At 37.8% G+C, this 16102-nt stretch overlaps 1 protein-coding gene across 1 annotated transcript in view; it reads right to left on the bottom strand.

Moving 5' to 3' along the window:
* DIAPH3 (diaphanous related formin 3) overlaps positions 1-16102 on the bottom strand; it is a 425074-nt gene that overhangs the window by 319220 nt on the left and 89752 nt on the right. Inside the window, exon 4 of the mRNA XM_039877169.1 lies at positions 10460-10590. Coding sequence (XP_039733103.1) covers positions 10460-10590 — 131 coding nt within the window. The remainder of the gene's footprint in view (positions 1-10459; positions 10591-16102) is intronic.

Raw genomic sequence — 16102 nt, 5'->3', positions numbered from 1 at the left:
TTTTAACCTACCAAAGGGGATGTTTCTATGACTTCTAGGATGAGTCACCATATTACTGATTCCCTCATCCTGGCTACAGGCAGCTACACTGAAGGCTGCCATAAACCAGGGTCTCTAACTCCCAGGGTGCAGACCCAGAAGGGCCTGAGGGCTGTTAGGAACCAGGCCACACAGCAGGAGGTGAGCAGAAGCAGGAAGTGAAGCTTCTTTTGCAGCCTCTCCCCTGCGAGCATCACCTCAGATCACCAGGCATCAGATTCTCATAGGAGCACTGGACTCTGATGATGCCAAAAAAGTTAGGGACCATTGTCATTGATCGTAGCTATAGCACTGCCTGTCAAGATAAACCTGGCCTCTCCTTTTCTATTCTTTAATAACTGGTACGAACTACACACCCTCCGCATTATTCTGCCAAGTTGGCGGCTTCTCTCAGATCACTCCTCTCTCAGGACTCTCTTGATATGAATGTCCAGTCGCCCTTGTGGATTTCGAAATATAATCTTTACTCTTTTATACTTGGATTTCTTAACACAGCATCATGGTCTTGGACTGAACTTTGAGAACAGCCATGCATGCAGCACGGCAAAGAAGTGGTTACAGAGAAGAACGAAGGTGTTTAAGCAGCACTAATAATTTTTTTTACAAAAGGAATGGTTTATATGTGCTGTCCGGTAAGGTAGCCGCCAGCCTCCTCTTGTCTCTTGAGCACTTGAAATGTTGTTAGTTTTTTTTTTTTAATTTAATTTTAATTAATTAAATTGAAATAGCCACAAGTGGCTACTGTATTAAACGGCATGAGAAAGAAGACTTGGACCCGCCTGCATTACTTGCTTCCCTGGCATCATGACCGAAGAGACAGGATGAAAGAAAAGGAAATACAGAATACAAGAACCTAGGTCATCTAAGAAAGTCTTTATTCCTCTTGCCCATTTCAGAAAGGTTTACTATTAATATCACCACCTATCTGTCCATATTGCTAATTGTGGAACGTTTTTATAAAGATAATTTTTTTAATTGTATCTCACACCTTAATGCTAAAACATGTCATGGAAATAAAAGTAAACTGGGGCACATTATTAATAAGAAAATTGTGGGGGTTCAGGATGAGTCACACCAAGACAGGTTTTTGTGGAATGCAATTGTTTTGGGCCAAAGGCAACTTTAGCTTCAGGCTCAAGAGATACTTCTGCCCCTCCTTTAACCACCTAGAGGAACTTGAATTAGGGGCCTTGCCTGTAATAAGAGATTATCAGAGATAACATTCTTTGGACCTATCTATAGGTCACAGCAAACTACTATTTGCTAAACATTTGTTCTTACCTTCTGCAAGGAGGATCTGAAGCCCCAAGGCACACGGCCTCATCCCAGCTGAGGATGTCTTACATTCCTCAATCCCCTTCCTATCTCTGAACCTCTCCTGCAGGTGGGGTCTCTGACCCTCTCGTGTATGCGGGATTCCCATACAGGTGTATGCATTCAATTGTATGTATTTTCCCTTGCTCATCTGTCTCGTGTCTTTCTGATCATTAGACCAGCCAGAAGAACCTGGAGGGTAGGAGACAGTTTCTGCTCCTCCACATTATCCTCTCATTTCTCCTACATCCACACAGGAAGAAACACTGGGGATTACTTCTGGTCACTCTCTCCGCCTCATTATTTGAACATCCCACATGAAGGAATGCTTTATCGAATTGGCGAAAGTGGGAAAAGGATTTCGAGCATGTAGGAGCCCAGCCTGGGGTTATCTGTCCTCTCTACCTAAGACAACATGGCAAGTCCAGTCACTGAGAAATAGGAAGAAGTGTACTTCACCATCAAGTCCCACCGTGCTCTTTAACCTAGTTTTGCCAGCAGTGCAGCTGATTGTGTCCCTTACCTCACTCCTGGATCTACTTTAACGTATTCAGAACTCAAAGGCAAAAGGGAAGGTACAGAATTTTGCATGTATGTGTGTGAAACGACACAGCGATTAAATTAAATGAAATGGAATGCGTGGTAAAGGTCTCTTTTCGCGGGATTTAGAGATGAGTTATAAATAAAGATCTTTGGGAGGCCAAACAAAAGATACTGAAAAAGGATTGAAGTGAATGTAGGAGCTGTGAGAGTGACCCTTTACTTAGTGTGACCAAGTTGACAATCTGAACAGAAGTAGTTTCAAGAAATTCGGAGCAGAATAGCCCTTTGTAGTCTTAGAACGTTTTTGACCTGATCCAAGGTCCTGGAGCGTATTATAAAAGCACAGTTCTTCACATTTCCTAGCAAAAAGATGAAGAACCTAAATTAGCAATGAAACTAAAAACTAGGAATTTAACATTTATTGATCTATCCTGGGTCTCAATAAATAATGTACCTGTGCTCGGCCCATTCCTTCTCACTCCCCTTCTTCCCGCTTCTACTGTTGTGGTCTTACAGGGCCTGACCCTGCAGGCAGCAGGTCTCAGGCTTCACTGTCAACTGCTCCCTGGTAGGCCTGGCCAGTGGGAAGGTTCCCCAGGAATCCAGCTTCTGACATCTGACACCAGCTGCTTAAGGGAACACGCCTCCCTCTCCTCTCCTCTCCTCTCCCTCCAACGCAGCGGGGTGCAGCAGTTCCCTGCCGCTGTCCATCTGTCCATGTCCTCGCTGTCTCTTAATTGGTTACTCAGTCTTTCTATCACCTACTTAGCCGATTTCTGGTATTCCGTTCTGAAAAACTTGTAGAGTGCTTTGGCTTCCGTCTTCCTGTCAAGACCCTAACAGTATATACAGTACACAAACATACACACACGTGAATGCATAGTGATTTATCTCCAACTCCTTCCTAAGAAAGCATCTTTGGTGAGAATGAAGAAAGCCACTGACTCTCAGTGTAACAGAGTGAACTGCTCGGCCTCTCTGACCCCACCTGGTTCCGGCCTGCTTTGCTCCATGGCCTTCATAATGGCTTCTGCTCAGTCTTGCACACAGACGTGCTAATCATCAGAGGGATTCTGCTTGTGGCTCCAGTTTTACAGACCTTCTCATTTCCCTGGATGTAAGGAAAGCCTGAACTCTGTACTTTCCCAAGATGGATCTGAAGTACCACTAGGGCTCCCATCTTCTCTGATAGTTTTAGTTTGAGCTTTTGGATTGAATCGGTAATATTAGGGTCATGATGTGGTATAATTGAGCTTTAAGGAGATGTTCTTCTGGGTAAGAAGAAGGTTTCACACGTAGCTGTTTCGGGTTTGAGTGCTCTGAAGAACCTGTGCCACCCCTCACTCCACCGCGTCACTGACAGAATCCACTGCCTACAAGGAGAAATCGCAGAAAGGGAAGGACAAAGGCCCGGGGGACTAGCAGTGAAGACTAAGGGGGACAGAAAGACTTCCTCGCTCAGGGAACATCCAAGCTCTTCATCCTATTCATCGCCTCCCGCCCCCCTCCTCAACCCTGGGAGGGAGAAGATGGAGGAAATCTAGACTTTTCCATTCTCTCTTTGAATGTCTAGGATGTATCTGAGGAATAGTAACACATTCCACGAATCTATTAATGCCAAAGCATGATTTTCAAAAAGATAAAAACATCGCTTACCCAAATAAAGTCAGCAGTGCCAAATATTTATTTACTGCATTAATGGGGGAACCAGAAAAAGGATGAGGCTGGTTCAAAAAGAACTGGAAAAAATCAAAGGATTTATAGTGACTTACAGAGAAGAGAGCAGAATAAGAATGCTGAATTTAAAAACAAAGCTAGTTAGTATCTTGCAAGGCAATAAAACTGCGACTTCTCAGGTTCATCCTTCCTTTAAAAAAAAAAGCAAGCAACATTAAGGTTTAAAAAAAAGTAAAATATGTACGAACATACAGAGACACACATTAAAAATTTGAGGCGAAGGCACACAAGAAGCTATTTACAGGCATTCGCCCTGAGCAGCAGGTCTGACAATCAAATGACGAAAGGGAGGAAGACTTACTTTTCTGTTTATGTTCTCCTGAGAAATTTGGATGTTTGGCATAGGAATGCAATGCTTTTATGATCTGAAGTTTCTTATCTAATACTTTTTCTGGTGTTAAACTAGATATCCGCAACCCTCCTCTCATCAAGAGTCACATGATTTCAAATTTGTATTAGAGGTGACAAGAAGGTAAAGTCTCCCTAAGAGCAAGATTTAAAGAGACAGAAAGAGGAATTCAGAAAGGTGAGCCAGCCTCCAGTCCCATTTGCTCTGTGGGACATAGGCAAAGCTCTGCGAATCCAACATTCCCTTTGTGGTAGCTGTGCAGAGTGAAAGAGACAAGAGCTAAAGCCCAGGGGCCACCATCGGCCTGGGACACACAAGCAAAATGCGAGGACCTCAAAGGGTCACACTTTCAGTAAGAAGGCAAACTAGATATTGTCCCGCCCAATGCAGGTCACCAGAGCAAATGTGTTCTACTAACTCATAACCCCCGCCAGACATGTGTAAGGGGCCTATGTAGTCAAAAACAAACAGAAAAAAACCTCGACACTATGAACAAACACTATAAACCTGACAAGTTCAGGGTGTGGGATATGCGGAGGCCGAAGGCAGGCCTTACAAACTCGGTGATCAGAAGCAACCGCATAGGATGGTCTGAGCATAAAAATGCCTAACGACAGCGGGTCATGGTATGCAGTCATGTCCTAGGCCTGCAGCTTCCTTGACAAAGGTCACTCTTTACTGGTAGTGAGCCTGTCTATTGTCTTTGTGCATCTAGGATAACATACCTTTGAAATGTCAGAGTAATTTTCTTTTCCTACCCCTGAAGGCACAACTGCCATCACCAGAATGCGAGACCCCAGAATCCTCCGTTGTCATCTTGTTGCCCACATACCACCCCCACGTGCTGTAAAGGTTAATTACTAACTATCCTGTCCCCGCCAGTATAACAGAAGTATGTGTCTCTCCATTTTGCTTTTTATCCAATCCTAGAGATTTCCCAATTCGCTTCCCCCTGTCCCCTTAACCGACCACAAATGGATTTCACGTAACCCTCCGTAAGTCTCCTCCTCTGTCTCTAACGCATAAAACAAGCTGCAAAACTGCCATTCTCCCCAAAATGTTCTCAATCCATTGAGATTTTTACTTCCGGGCATATCCTCAAAATTTTGGATCAAATAAACTCTTATAAGATTTTGCCATAAACTGGATGTTCTTTTGTCGACAAGCCAGTAATTTTAGCTCAAGGAGGCTCCAGGTCATTAGCATCCCTGTGCTTCCAGTAGTAGAAACACATTAATTCATTCTAACGGAAGTGATCTTAAATCTCAAAGATAAAGTTCTAAGGAACAGGACGTCACGCTCTACAATGACAAAACACACAGAGAAACAAGGTATGAGTAAAAGTGAAATGAAAAACCAACATCAGGACTGGGCCTGGGAAACCTTCATTTATTAGAAATAGAGACATAAGATATAAAATAATAATTGTTAATATGTTTAAAGAAAGACTTTAAAAAATAAGGAGCACAAAATCGTTAAAAATGACAAGTTTAAAACAGAGCCAAAGAGATATTATAGGGATATACTGTATATTAAATATACTGTATATGTTAAACAGCAGATTAGACATCAGTGAAGAGATAATTAAGAAACTAGATCTAAAAAGTGTATCTCAAATAGAGAGAGACAAATAGGTGAATAATGTAAAGAGGTTAGGAAATAATGGTATATGTAGTAAGAAGGTCTAATTATAGGGAAAGTCAATTCGAAGAGATAACAGCTGACATTTTCGTCAAATTTATGAGACATCAATCATATTCAGGAAGCCCCCCATAAATTAGCAAGATAAATAAGAAATTCCACCTAGATACATGAAACTATAGAATACCAAAGACAAAACATTATAAAACCAAACAGAAAGAAAAGGCAGATAATCTGTAAAAACATGAGTTTTAGATAAAGACTCATCACTCTCAAAAACAACAATGAAAGGCAGAAGAGAAAAATACCTTGAGTGTATTAAGAAATATAAAAACCCTTAATTTCATACACTAGGAGAACAATCCTTCCCAAGTAAAGGCAAATAAAGTCACTTTCAGACAAATAAAAAAGAGTTTACCATCAACAGACGCCAAGAGAACGTAATGATGTGTCTGAAGCAAAAGGAAAATCATCAGAGGAAAAAAACGTTCAAGGATCAAAAAGAATAAATATACGTGTTTGTACATATATACACATATACACATATTGGATTGTAGTACAATCCAACAGTAATCGCTAATTTATAATATTAAAAAGAAAAAACATACAATTAACATAGCACACAAAACTAGCATAAAAATCAAGAGAGGGCAGTTAGTGTTAAAGTATTCTTAGGTTTGAAAAGAAAAAAAATTGCTTGCTTTTGTCCCTTTTCAGATGCAGGTTAAATTTCCTTTTTAAGTGTGTGCACGTTAAATTTTTTGTGTTATGATCAAAAAAACAAAGGTCTTCCAAATTAGTAAATGAGGAAATATTGAAATGAGAAATTAAAAATCTATTCAAAAAAATTTAAGGATGAGGAAGAAGAAAACAGAAAGGAGAGGAGTAGAAGCGGGGAGAGAAAGGGGAAGGTAAAAGAAGGAAGAGCATGGAAAAAGTGAACCTGAAATTCAAAATGAAGTATCAGATATAAATTCCAATATGATTTTACAATCCATACAAAAAGATAAAAACTACAAAGAGATTATGATAGAATTTTTTCTAAAAAAAAAGCATTCATGTTATTTATAGTTGATATCCCTAAAATATAAGAAAAAACAGAGGTATGAAAAATGTGATGGAATGTGAGTAGCTGCACATACTTTTAATTTAAGTAAATTTAAATTACTTAAATTTATGAAACAGAGAAAAACTCAAGTCTCAGAAGAACACACAGAAGATGATGCCATTTACATACTGTTGAAATGATATAAAACCAAATCATATGTTAATAAAGAGTATAAAACTATAATGAAAATACTGATAAGCCCAAAGTTCAGGACAGGGGTCACCACAGGACAGGGGAAGAAGGGGTTGTAGAATTAAGGAGGGGCGCATGGAAGCTTCAAAATTGGAGGAAATATTGCATGGCTTAGCCCCATTGGTAGGCAAGTGGGTACTTGTTTTACTGTTCTGACAAATAGCCTTTTTTTTTGTATGTTTAATATGCTATAAAAATAATTTTCAAAAATAAGTCAAAGTGTTAGTGACTTCAAAATTTTTAGTCTTGACTTTTTTCTTCAGACTGTACTGACACCACTGAATACGTCAATCTCACTGCTTGCAATAAGCTTTTTTAGTTCTCTCTTACATGTGCAGTACGTGGCACAAAACATATGTCAAGTCCAAAGTTAAGCTCCTCCACAGGCTTTATGTTTTGAATCCCAGAAAAGGAGAGAAATTAGATTTCAAACATGACACTGATTAAATGGAATAACAACACTTTAAGGCTGCTTACTCGCTTTGCAGTAAACATATTTTAACTGCAAATTTTTCTAAAGTGATTTTTCTCAAAATTATAGCTATTAATGTCATCAAACCTAGTTCCAAAACCTCCTTAGAAATCTAACAAAAAGATCACTTTAGCAAAAAAATATTTCTTGTAAACTTTAAAATGTATATGTTAACTGTGAGTAAAGGAAAACAATGCCTAGAATCACAAAACACAAAGATCTGATAAGACTGGATTTTCTGAGACAGAAATCTTACCCTTGACAGCTGTGTCAAATTGAAAAAAATGGAGATGCATTCCATAATTACTTTGCACTATGCATAGACAGGTATGAACTACAACGCTTGACATCAGTCATAATGTTAGTGTCTACCTTGTTACGTTATCATCTCAATGTGTTTGATGACTTAAACATAATTGTTGACTATGTCAAGATCCACTAAAACTTATATTTGATCATTTGAAGAACTTGCTCTTTTCCCAAGTGTTCCGAAAATAAAACAACCATGTCTTTTAGCTCAAAACTGTCACCAAGAATACTGAATAATCAATAAAACTTCAAATAGAAGAACTTTGCGATCTGCAAATCAACTCTTCAAAAAACAAGGCAAATAATCTGGTTTTCACGTAATTTACTATCTGGATAGTAAAATGTTGACATGGCTCATCATTGCTAGGCAGTTTCAGAAGTTGATAAATGGCTCTAAAAATATTAAATATGGGGGCAGGAGGTGCTCCTGCTTCTTCCTTGATTTTCAATTTAAATAAATCCTGATCCTAGCATTGAAGAACCGCCATTAATAACTTCACTTGTTTCTTTTTCAACTCTATTCACAGACATTAAAGAATTTTAACTCGTATTTTCTCAATAATACCACAGATCTAACAATCTCAAAAGCTTACGAAAGTTAGAATTCCTTCTCTCTTGGAATTTAGTCACATACTGTACATAAAAAAGAAAATACGAAAAAGTGATTTTATCGGCAGATACATCACAACTGATAGCAAAGTCCAAAGATTTGATCATGGGTATAATTTTAAGTTTTACATGTCCAGCTAAGTCATTCTTCTAATCAGAGCACTGGACATAGAAATACTGAGTATCTTCTCAATTTTCTGTCTACATAAAATGCCATGAATTTTTAAAAATTCCCAGTAAGATTTTCTATTCTTTTCAATTAAAAAGACTACTCCATGGAAACATTCATAGCACTTATGTATTCCTGATAATATATTCTAGAACTGTCGATTCTTGGGGAAAATAATTGCATTCCATAAGTGTTTGATTTTCTTTCAATTAGGTTCAAATGAAAGGGACATACAGCGTTATTCCCCAGTTTTCCTAGGTGAAATCACCATTGGAATGTACATGAATTCATTAAAAAAAATAAAAATAAAAAACCCTTTCAATTTTTCTTTTGCTACCATATTATCTACTCAGAAGATGAAGGTGAAGAAGAAAAGGTAAAGGGAAAGTCTGTTAATTATATCGAAAAGCCATGAATATCTTCTGGGCCCAGTAGCTGCTGGATAAACTGAGAAATGAGTGTGAGAATCTCCCCACCGACCCAAAAATACCCTCTTCCCGCACGTGAACTCCACAGGAACAGGGCCTAGACTGGCTTTGCTATTTACTCAAGGCCCACATCTAAGATAGTACTTGGAAAATAGCAAGTGCTCAATAATTATTTTTTGAATGAATACATTTAACGAGGGTGGTTTAAGCAGGAAACCAGAGCCGTTTGAGTATAACCAAACCTGTTAGATAAAATCCTAATTCAACTTAGTTTCTAACAACAATAGCCAAGGTAAGACTGGAGAAGGCTAAAATCAAACCTCATTGTTTCAACCGATAATTCTTTAACGAGCACCTTCCATATGCTAAGCACTGTTGGTAAAGGGATGTAAATAATATATATGAAGTCCCTGGTCTCATTCCCACCATTGGTTTATAGTATAAACCAATGTAGTACAGTGGCAAAATACAATAAAACAAAGTTGAAATATACTACAGATGCTGTCTTCACTCTTCACACTTCTGAAACCTCACTCACTTTCGTGACGCTGCAAGGAGGGTCTTTTACTGTCAATATTTTTTACTGTCAATACATGTACTGTCAATATTTTTTTTCATACTACAGAGTAACTACAGGTATATCCAAAAAGAGCGCTAATCAGATAGTATCACAGATTCCTTTACATATTAACGAATCATAGTTTGTCATTCTGGCCCTCAGAAAATATATATATATATATACACACACATATATATAAAAACATACATACACAAATATATATGTACACACATTTAGGTATATTCTTATGCAGAAATAAGCCCTGATTTGTTACACAATAAAAAAGTCAAAACTGATCTACTTTAGACCCCTGGAGCTCTGAAATTCTAATTCTATGACTGTTCAGATACTTTATAATAACTTCTGCTTAAAATTTTTCAAGAATATGCTGAGCTACAAAGTCTAAAATTTGATCTAGAGACACCCTTATGGTCATGCTGCCAGATACAGGACGCCCAGTTAAATTTGGATTTCACAAAAAACAATATTTTTAGTGTAAGCATGTCTAAAGTACAGATTTTACTGGACATCCTGTATTTACAGTTCCTAAATCTAAAACACTAAACTAACACAACCATAATAAAGGAAAAAAAATTAATAGTATTTCTTGCTATATCAAACAGGACTCAGCCAGTATATATGCAATACCAGAATTTAGAGTGAAACTGTCACATTAAATTAGTAGTTTCTGATCATGATTGTTCTCTTTTAAAAAATACCCCATTTTTAAAAATTCTAAGAAAAACCATGTATTTTTAAATACATCGGCTATGTTATCACTCAACAATTAATAGAAAAGTACTATTGAGACTATTATTTCTTCATGTATATAAATACTATGTATTCAACTTTTACCTTAAGAAGCTGTACGGGTATACCAGGTACTTATTTACAGGTGCCGTAAAGAAAGTAGTTTTTTAAAAATCACAGATAAAAACAAACTACTGAATTCAGTCACATGCCCTGATGATGTTTGGAGACATGAATTACCTCACGGGATTACTAGTCAAAGACACGCGGAGAGACTCGAGGCACGTGACGAGTCTCTCATCCGCAGGCCCCATTTTTAGTTCACGGATGAATTCCTGAGGGGAGATCTGCCGATTTCTCTTAAGACTTCCCTGTAAAATAAATTGAAAAAAAAAAAAAAAAGAATTTCAATTCATGCTGTGTGAAGATGACCCATTAAAATAACAATTACATTAATCACACTTTTTACGTTGACCGCTGCACACAAGTGCTCAGAGCAATATGATTCTGAGGGGATAATTTCCTCACTTCTGTCCATAAATCTATAAATTCACAATCCATGGTATCCACAAAAGACAGCAACATAATATCAAAAGGTATATAAATTAACTGCTTTTCAAATCTAAAATATAATAGAAAACAAAGTGTATATCACAGAAAATATCTTAAAACATAGAAATATAGTTTAGGCACACACAAAATAAAAATCAAAACTGAACACAAGAAGGACCCTATTAAAAATTACTATTCCAACCAACACAAAAAGCTGTAAATCATTAATTCATTCAACCACCATGAAGTACCTAGTTCTAGGCACTGTAGACACAGAGATGATCAAAACCTAAGTCTGGAAGGAGAAATGCCAGCAAAGAAATTATCCTTTTGAGGGCAGGTTATGTCCTATAATACGGTACCGAGCAACCCAAAAGAGAAACAGAAGCTAACTTGGCAGCACACGTGGGGACTGTGAAACAGGGAGAAGGTAGGAGTTAGGGAGGCAAAGAATTAGACGGGAATACCTTCCAGACTAAAACGTAACACACGTGTATACCCAAAAAGAAAAACAAAAGCACATATAACTAAAGATAGGGACCAGATGGTGGCGGGGTAAAGCACTACTACACAATGAGCTTCTCCAGGGGAGTTTCAGGAGGATCGCTCTGGCGGCAGTATGATATACGGATTAGAAGAGTTGGAGTTCACTCAGTAGTCGACATTAAGTGCCTACGAAGTGCCAGACGCTGTTTTAAGTTCTGAAAAAAAGAGCAGTGAGCAAGAGACAAAAACCTCTACCTGCACGGGGCTTTATTCTCCAAGGGAAGAATAAGGACAGACAATAAAGAAGTAATTAAAATATATAGCCCTGTAGATAGCGATTAGTGCTACAGAGGCAAGGAAAAGCAGAGACGAGGAACAGGAGCACAGGAGACGGGATACTATTTCAAACTGGGAGGCTGAAGAGAGCCTCACAGAGAAGAATCCGAAGGCCTCAAACTTGAGTGTTAAGACTATAAGGTCTGAGGAGTGAGCTGACCACGCAGATATCCAGAAAAATGCTGTGATGGAGGGGACTATAGGCCTTAAAGCCACCAAAAGAATTGTGACTCTTACTGAGATCAGAAGCATCATCAGAAGCAGCAAGACCTGATGAGAAGATACATATATAGTCCAGATGGGAAATGAAGAGGTCGAACGAACAGTAAAGTTCAGAATTATATTTAAAATACAAATTACACATCCAAGGTGAAGGAAAGGTATGGTACATATTCAAAAGCAGATTCGTTGGGATGGCAGGTAATTAGGTGATTTTTTTAAAAAAATATCTTTTCATTTTTATTAGTTTGCTATATAGTATACAGCAAACATTCCCAATAATGCAAAACAAATTAGCCCTGGGAAGGTGATTTTCATCAATAGCAAAGTGGTAATTTACTGAAGAAAAACTCGATGGCAAAATCTCAAGAAAATAAAATGATAAAGTTGAAAAGGGAAATGAAGTGGTGAAGCACTGAAAATTAATATCCGATTTTTATCAGTGACTATATTATATCTCAAGAGAATAAATTCAACTTATATTAACATAGCATTTATCAATGTCTTTTTTTATTTAAATTACCGAGTACTGCTTGTTGAACACACAGACAATTTAAAAAATAGAGAAATGGGAGAAAAGGCATCTCAAAGTGACTATTAATTTGATATTTGTTTTTAAAGTATATTTTCCTCATACATAAAAATAAGCAGCAATAAGTACATTTGGATTAAAGAAGTAATATTCAAAGGCATTTTAAAAGCCACCTGCCTATGTCTAAACCCTATCTCACAATCACTTTTAATTCTCTTAACTGTTTCTTCTGAAAGATACTTAATGTCTAAATTATGTGCTTATTCTGATCTTTTTAAACTTGTAACTTTTTAATATTACCTTGTACTTCGGTAATAAAAGATAAGGATTTAATTATCTTAAATCATTACAATTTCTACTCTCCCACCCTGTGACTATAATTACAGATAAACTTAATTGAACCAAAAGACACAATTCCACAAAATGGGAGCTCACTGAATCCACATTCTATGGGGTCCTTACAAAAATCTTAAGTTTAGGCATCCAAAACTCTGAACAATGCATAAACTGCTTTTGCAACACAGAATACAACATTATATGTCCCCGTTCATGAAGTCCTCCAGCAACTATAACTCCCATGTTGGTTCCCCTCCATGGAACAGTAGGAACAGAGAAGCATGTCAGCTCTTGCCTCCTATTCATTGTTGGGCTGGAGGTCCCAGCAAGTGCATTAAAGCAACAGCAACAGACATACAGACTACAAAGGAAGAAGTAAAATTGTCTTTATTTGTACATGAGATGATTATCTACATGATTTTAGTAAGGTCAGAGATTAAAAGTTCAACATATAAAACTAATTCGTATTTCTAATTTATCAGCATTTAGAAAATGAAAATTTTAAATATACTATTTCAGTAGCACCATAAAATATAATTATGAAAATTTTTGAACAAGGGAACTATCTATACACTGAAAACTATAAAACATTGTAGAGAGAAATTAAAGATGTCCTAAATAAATGAGGATGTTATACCATGTTTGTAGATTAGAAGACTCCGTATTATTAAGAATATCCATTAAACACATTTTGTGAAAAATAATCTACAGATTCAATATGATAACCATCCAAATCCCAGCAAGCTTTTTTTGCAGAAATTGAGAAGCATGTTCTGAAATTGACATGGAAATATGGGGGATGGGTCTAAAAGAGAACAATTTTGAAAAAGAATAAAGTTGGGGGCTCTTTGTCTGAGTTCAAGATTTATTATAAAGCTACAGTAATCAAATTAGAAGCCATCATAGAACAGAGTCCAGAGATCCACTTGAACCTGTGTGGTCAATGATTTTCAACAAAGGTGTCAAGGTAATTCAATCGAGTAGGAAGGAATCTCTTAACCAAATGGCGCTGGAATAATTAAATATCCATGTGAAAGAAAGTAAACCTAAATTCTAGACCTAAATGTAACAGTTAAAACTAAAAAATGTCTGGAAGAAAATGAATCTTTAATATTCTGGGGGAAGGCCAAATTTTTTTAGATTGGATACAAAAGGCACTAACTATAAAATTCTTCAACATTTAAAACTTCCACTCTTTTATTCAGATAGTTTCATTAAAAAAATTAAAAGTAAGTCACAGACTAAGAAAATATTTGCAATGCACGTCAAGAACTGAGCAGAGTCTGAGATTCTACCCTACACGCAAATTAAGTTAGCCTGCTACTGTTTTCGTGGATGCTGGCAGAAGACGCAAGACTCCTAAGTAGAGACAAAATACTTTATCACGCATATATATTGGTCCCCCAAACCACCATCTCCCCTGATGGATGATGGATTCCTGCACGTGCAGTGGGCTGCATTGCAGGGGAGAACACTGAACTTGGGGGTGGCAGGGGGGTATGGGGAGGGTCATCTTTCTTTTTTTACAGCGAACAGTAGCAAGCCTGCTCATTATCCTTGGACAGACATAACTTCACCTCTAAGGCTTCTCATTGCAAAGGCAACCCTGAGAAATGGCCTGGGTAGGAGCAGTCGGACCTTGAATTCTTGGCATAACCAGTAAAAAATACACAGTGATACTCAGGGCTCATGACAGACTGCCTCTCCCAATGATAAATGTTTTCTCATAAAGGATGTGTATTCAGAATATTTAACAAACTCCTATAACTCAGTAATGATAACACAAACGGACCAATTTAAAAAACGGATAAAAAACTTCACAAGAGATATACGAATGGCCAATAATCACACGAAATGATGCTCACAATCATTTGTCAAGAGGGAAATGCAAATTAAAACCACAAATGAAATAACGCCACATGCCCCCTAGAGTGTTGAGGATGTAGAGCATCTGGAACTCTCCCGTGGCTGGTGGAGACTTAACATGGTATTGCCACTTTGGAAAACAGTTTGATAGTTTTTTTGTTTGGTCTGGTTTGGTTTTTAAAGTTAAATATGCAGACCGTAAGACTCAGCAAGTGCACAAGTAGGTGTTTAGCAGGAAAGGAAAAAAATATACATACACACAGTGTAAAGAACAGTTTTATTCATAACAGCCAATGACTGGGAACAGCCTAAGTTTTCATCAACAAGTCGTGGTTTGCCCATACAGTGGAATACTACGCAACTATAAAAAACTTCACTCCTGATAACACAGCAAGATAGATGAACCCAAACAAAAAAGTAGTATATGGTTCCACTCGTCTGAAAGACCAAGACCAAACTGTCAATCTTTTTTCTGGGCTCGTTCTAGTTCGAGACATGGAAACAGAGCTGTTAATTTTTGGTGTGTTTGGTTGAAGGATGAGGGTAAAGGTGGACATTTTAAATGGGGCAGAAAATTCGTTTTTCCTGTTAACACACACAAAACAAACAAACTCACTGGCTAACAATACTTCTTTATTTCAGCCATATTAAGTTTTTCCATTTTGTACAATTTATTACCTAAAGAAAGGCCTCTGCATTTTCACCTGAGGTCGCTGCCCTTAACGCCCGCCTACCTCTTACCCAAACCCTTCCCCGCATCACTGCTATGTTCTTGCACAGGCCAACTCTTAGATATCAGGTAGATCTGGGCTGAGACTAACTTCTCAGCCACGCAATCTGAGCCCCCCACCTACGGATTCCTTCTTCAAAATTCCCATCGCTCTGTATTAAAATAACTTTTCCATTTATCATTTAAAGGATATACTGAGTGCCTACTGTGTGCCAAAACGTGTTTACATGATGTGGATATAGAGGTAAAACAAGACAAAGATGGCTGCTAGGTTTTTAGTCTACGCCCAAACGTGGTGCCATCTGCTTAATTGAGAAGACAGAAGGAGAGTGAGTGATAGCGGAAGTAGCTATTTAAGAGGCGCAAGTCTGAGCAAATGACATTTTTCTCTCCAAGAAAATAACATTTGAGTAGAGACGAGAGGGAAGAGGAGGGGACATAAAAAACCTGGGAGAAGGGTATTTCAAGCAAACAGGAGAAAATACGAATGAACTTGGCATATTCAAAGGACAGCAAGAAGATGCGTCTAAGTCCCAGGGAGCGTGACACGGATATAGAGGACGCAGACAGAGAAAACAGGCCTCTCTGATCCTGGAGACAGGGGACTGAAAAACCACAGTCTGAGTGCCAAATGTTTGTGTTGATTCTTAAGCTAAGAATGCTTTTCACATTTTCAAAAACTTATAAAAAAAAGAAAGAAGAGGAAGAGGAGATCGGAGAGGAAAGGGAGGAGGGAGACAAAGCAGCAGCAACTGAGAGCCTGGGGACACACAAAGCCTGCTCACTGTGTGGCCGTTTAAGAAAAGTTTGCTGGTCACTGACAGGG

The sequence above is a fragment of the Pteropus medius genome, unplaced genomic scaffold (genome assembly GCF_902729225.1).
Source record: "Pteropus medius unplaced genomic scaffold, Ma_sr-lr_union100, whole genome shotgun sequence".
Taxonomy (NCBI): domain Eukaryota; kingdom Metazoa; phylum Chordata; class Mammalia; order Chiroptera; family Pteropodidae; genus Pteropus; species Pteropus medius.
This window is presented reverse-complemented; position numbering and strand designations above follow the sequence as displayed.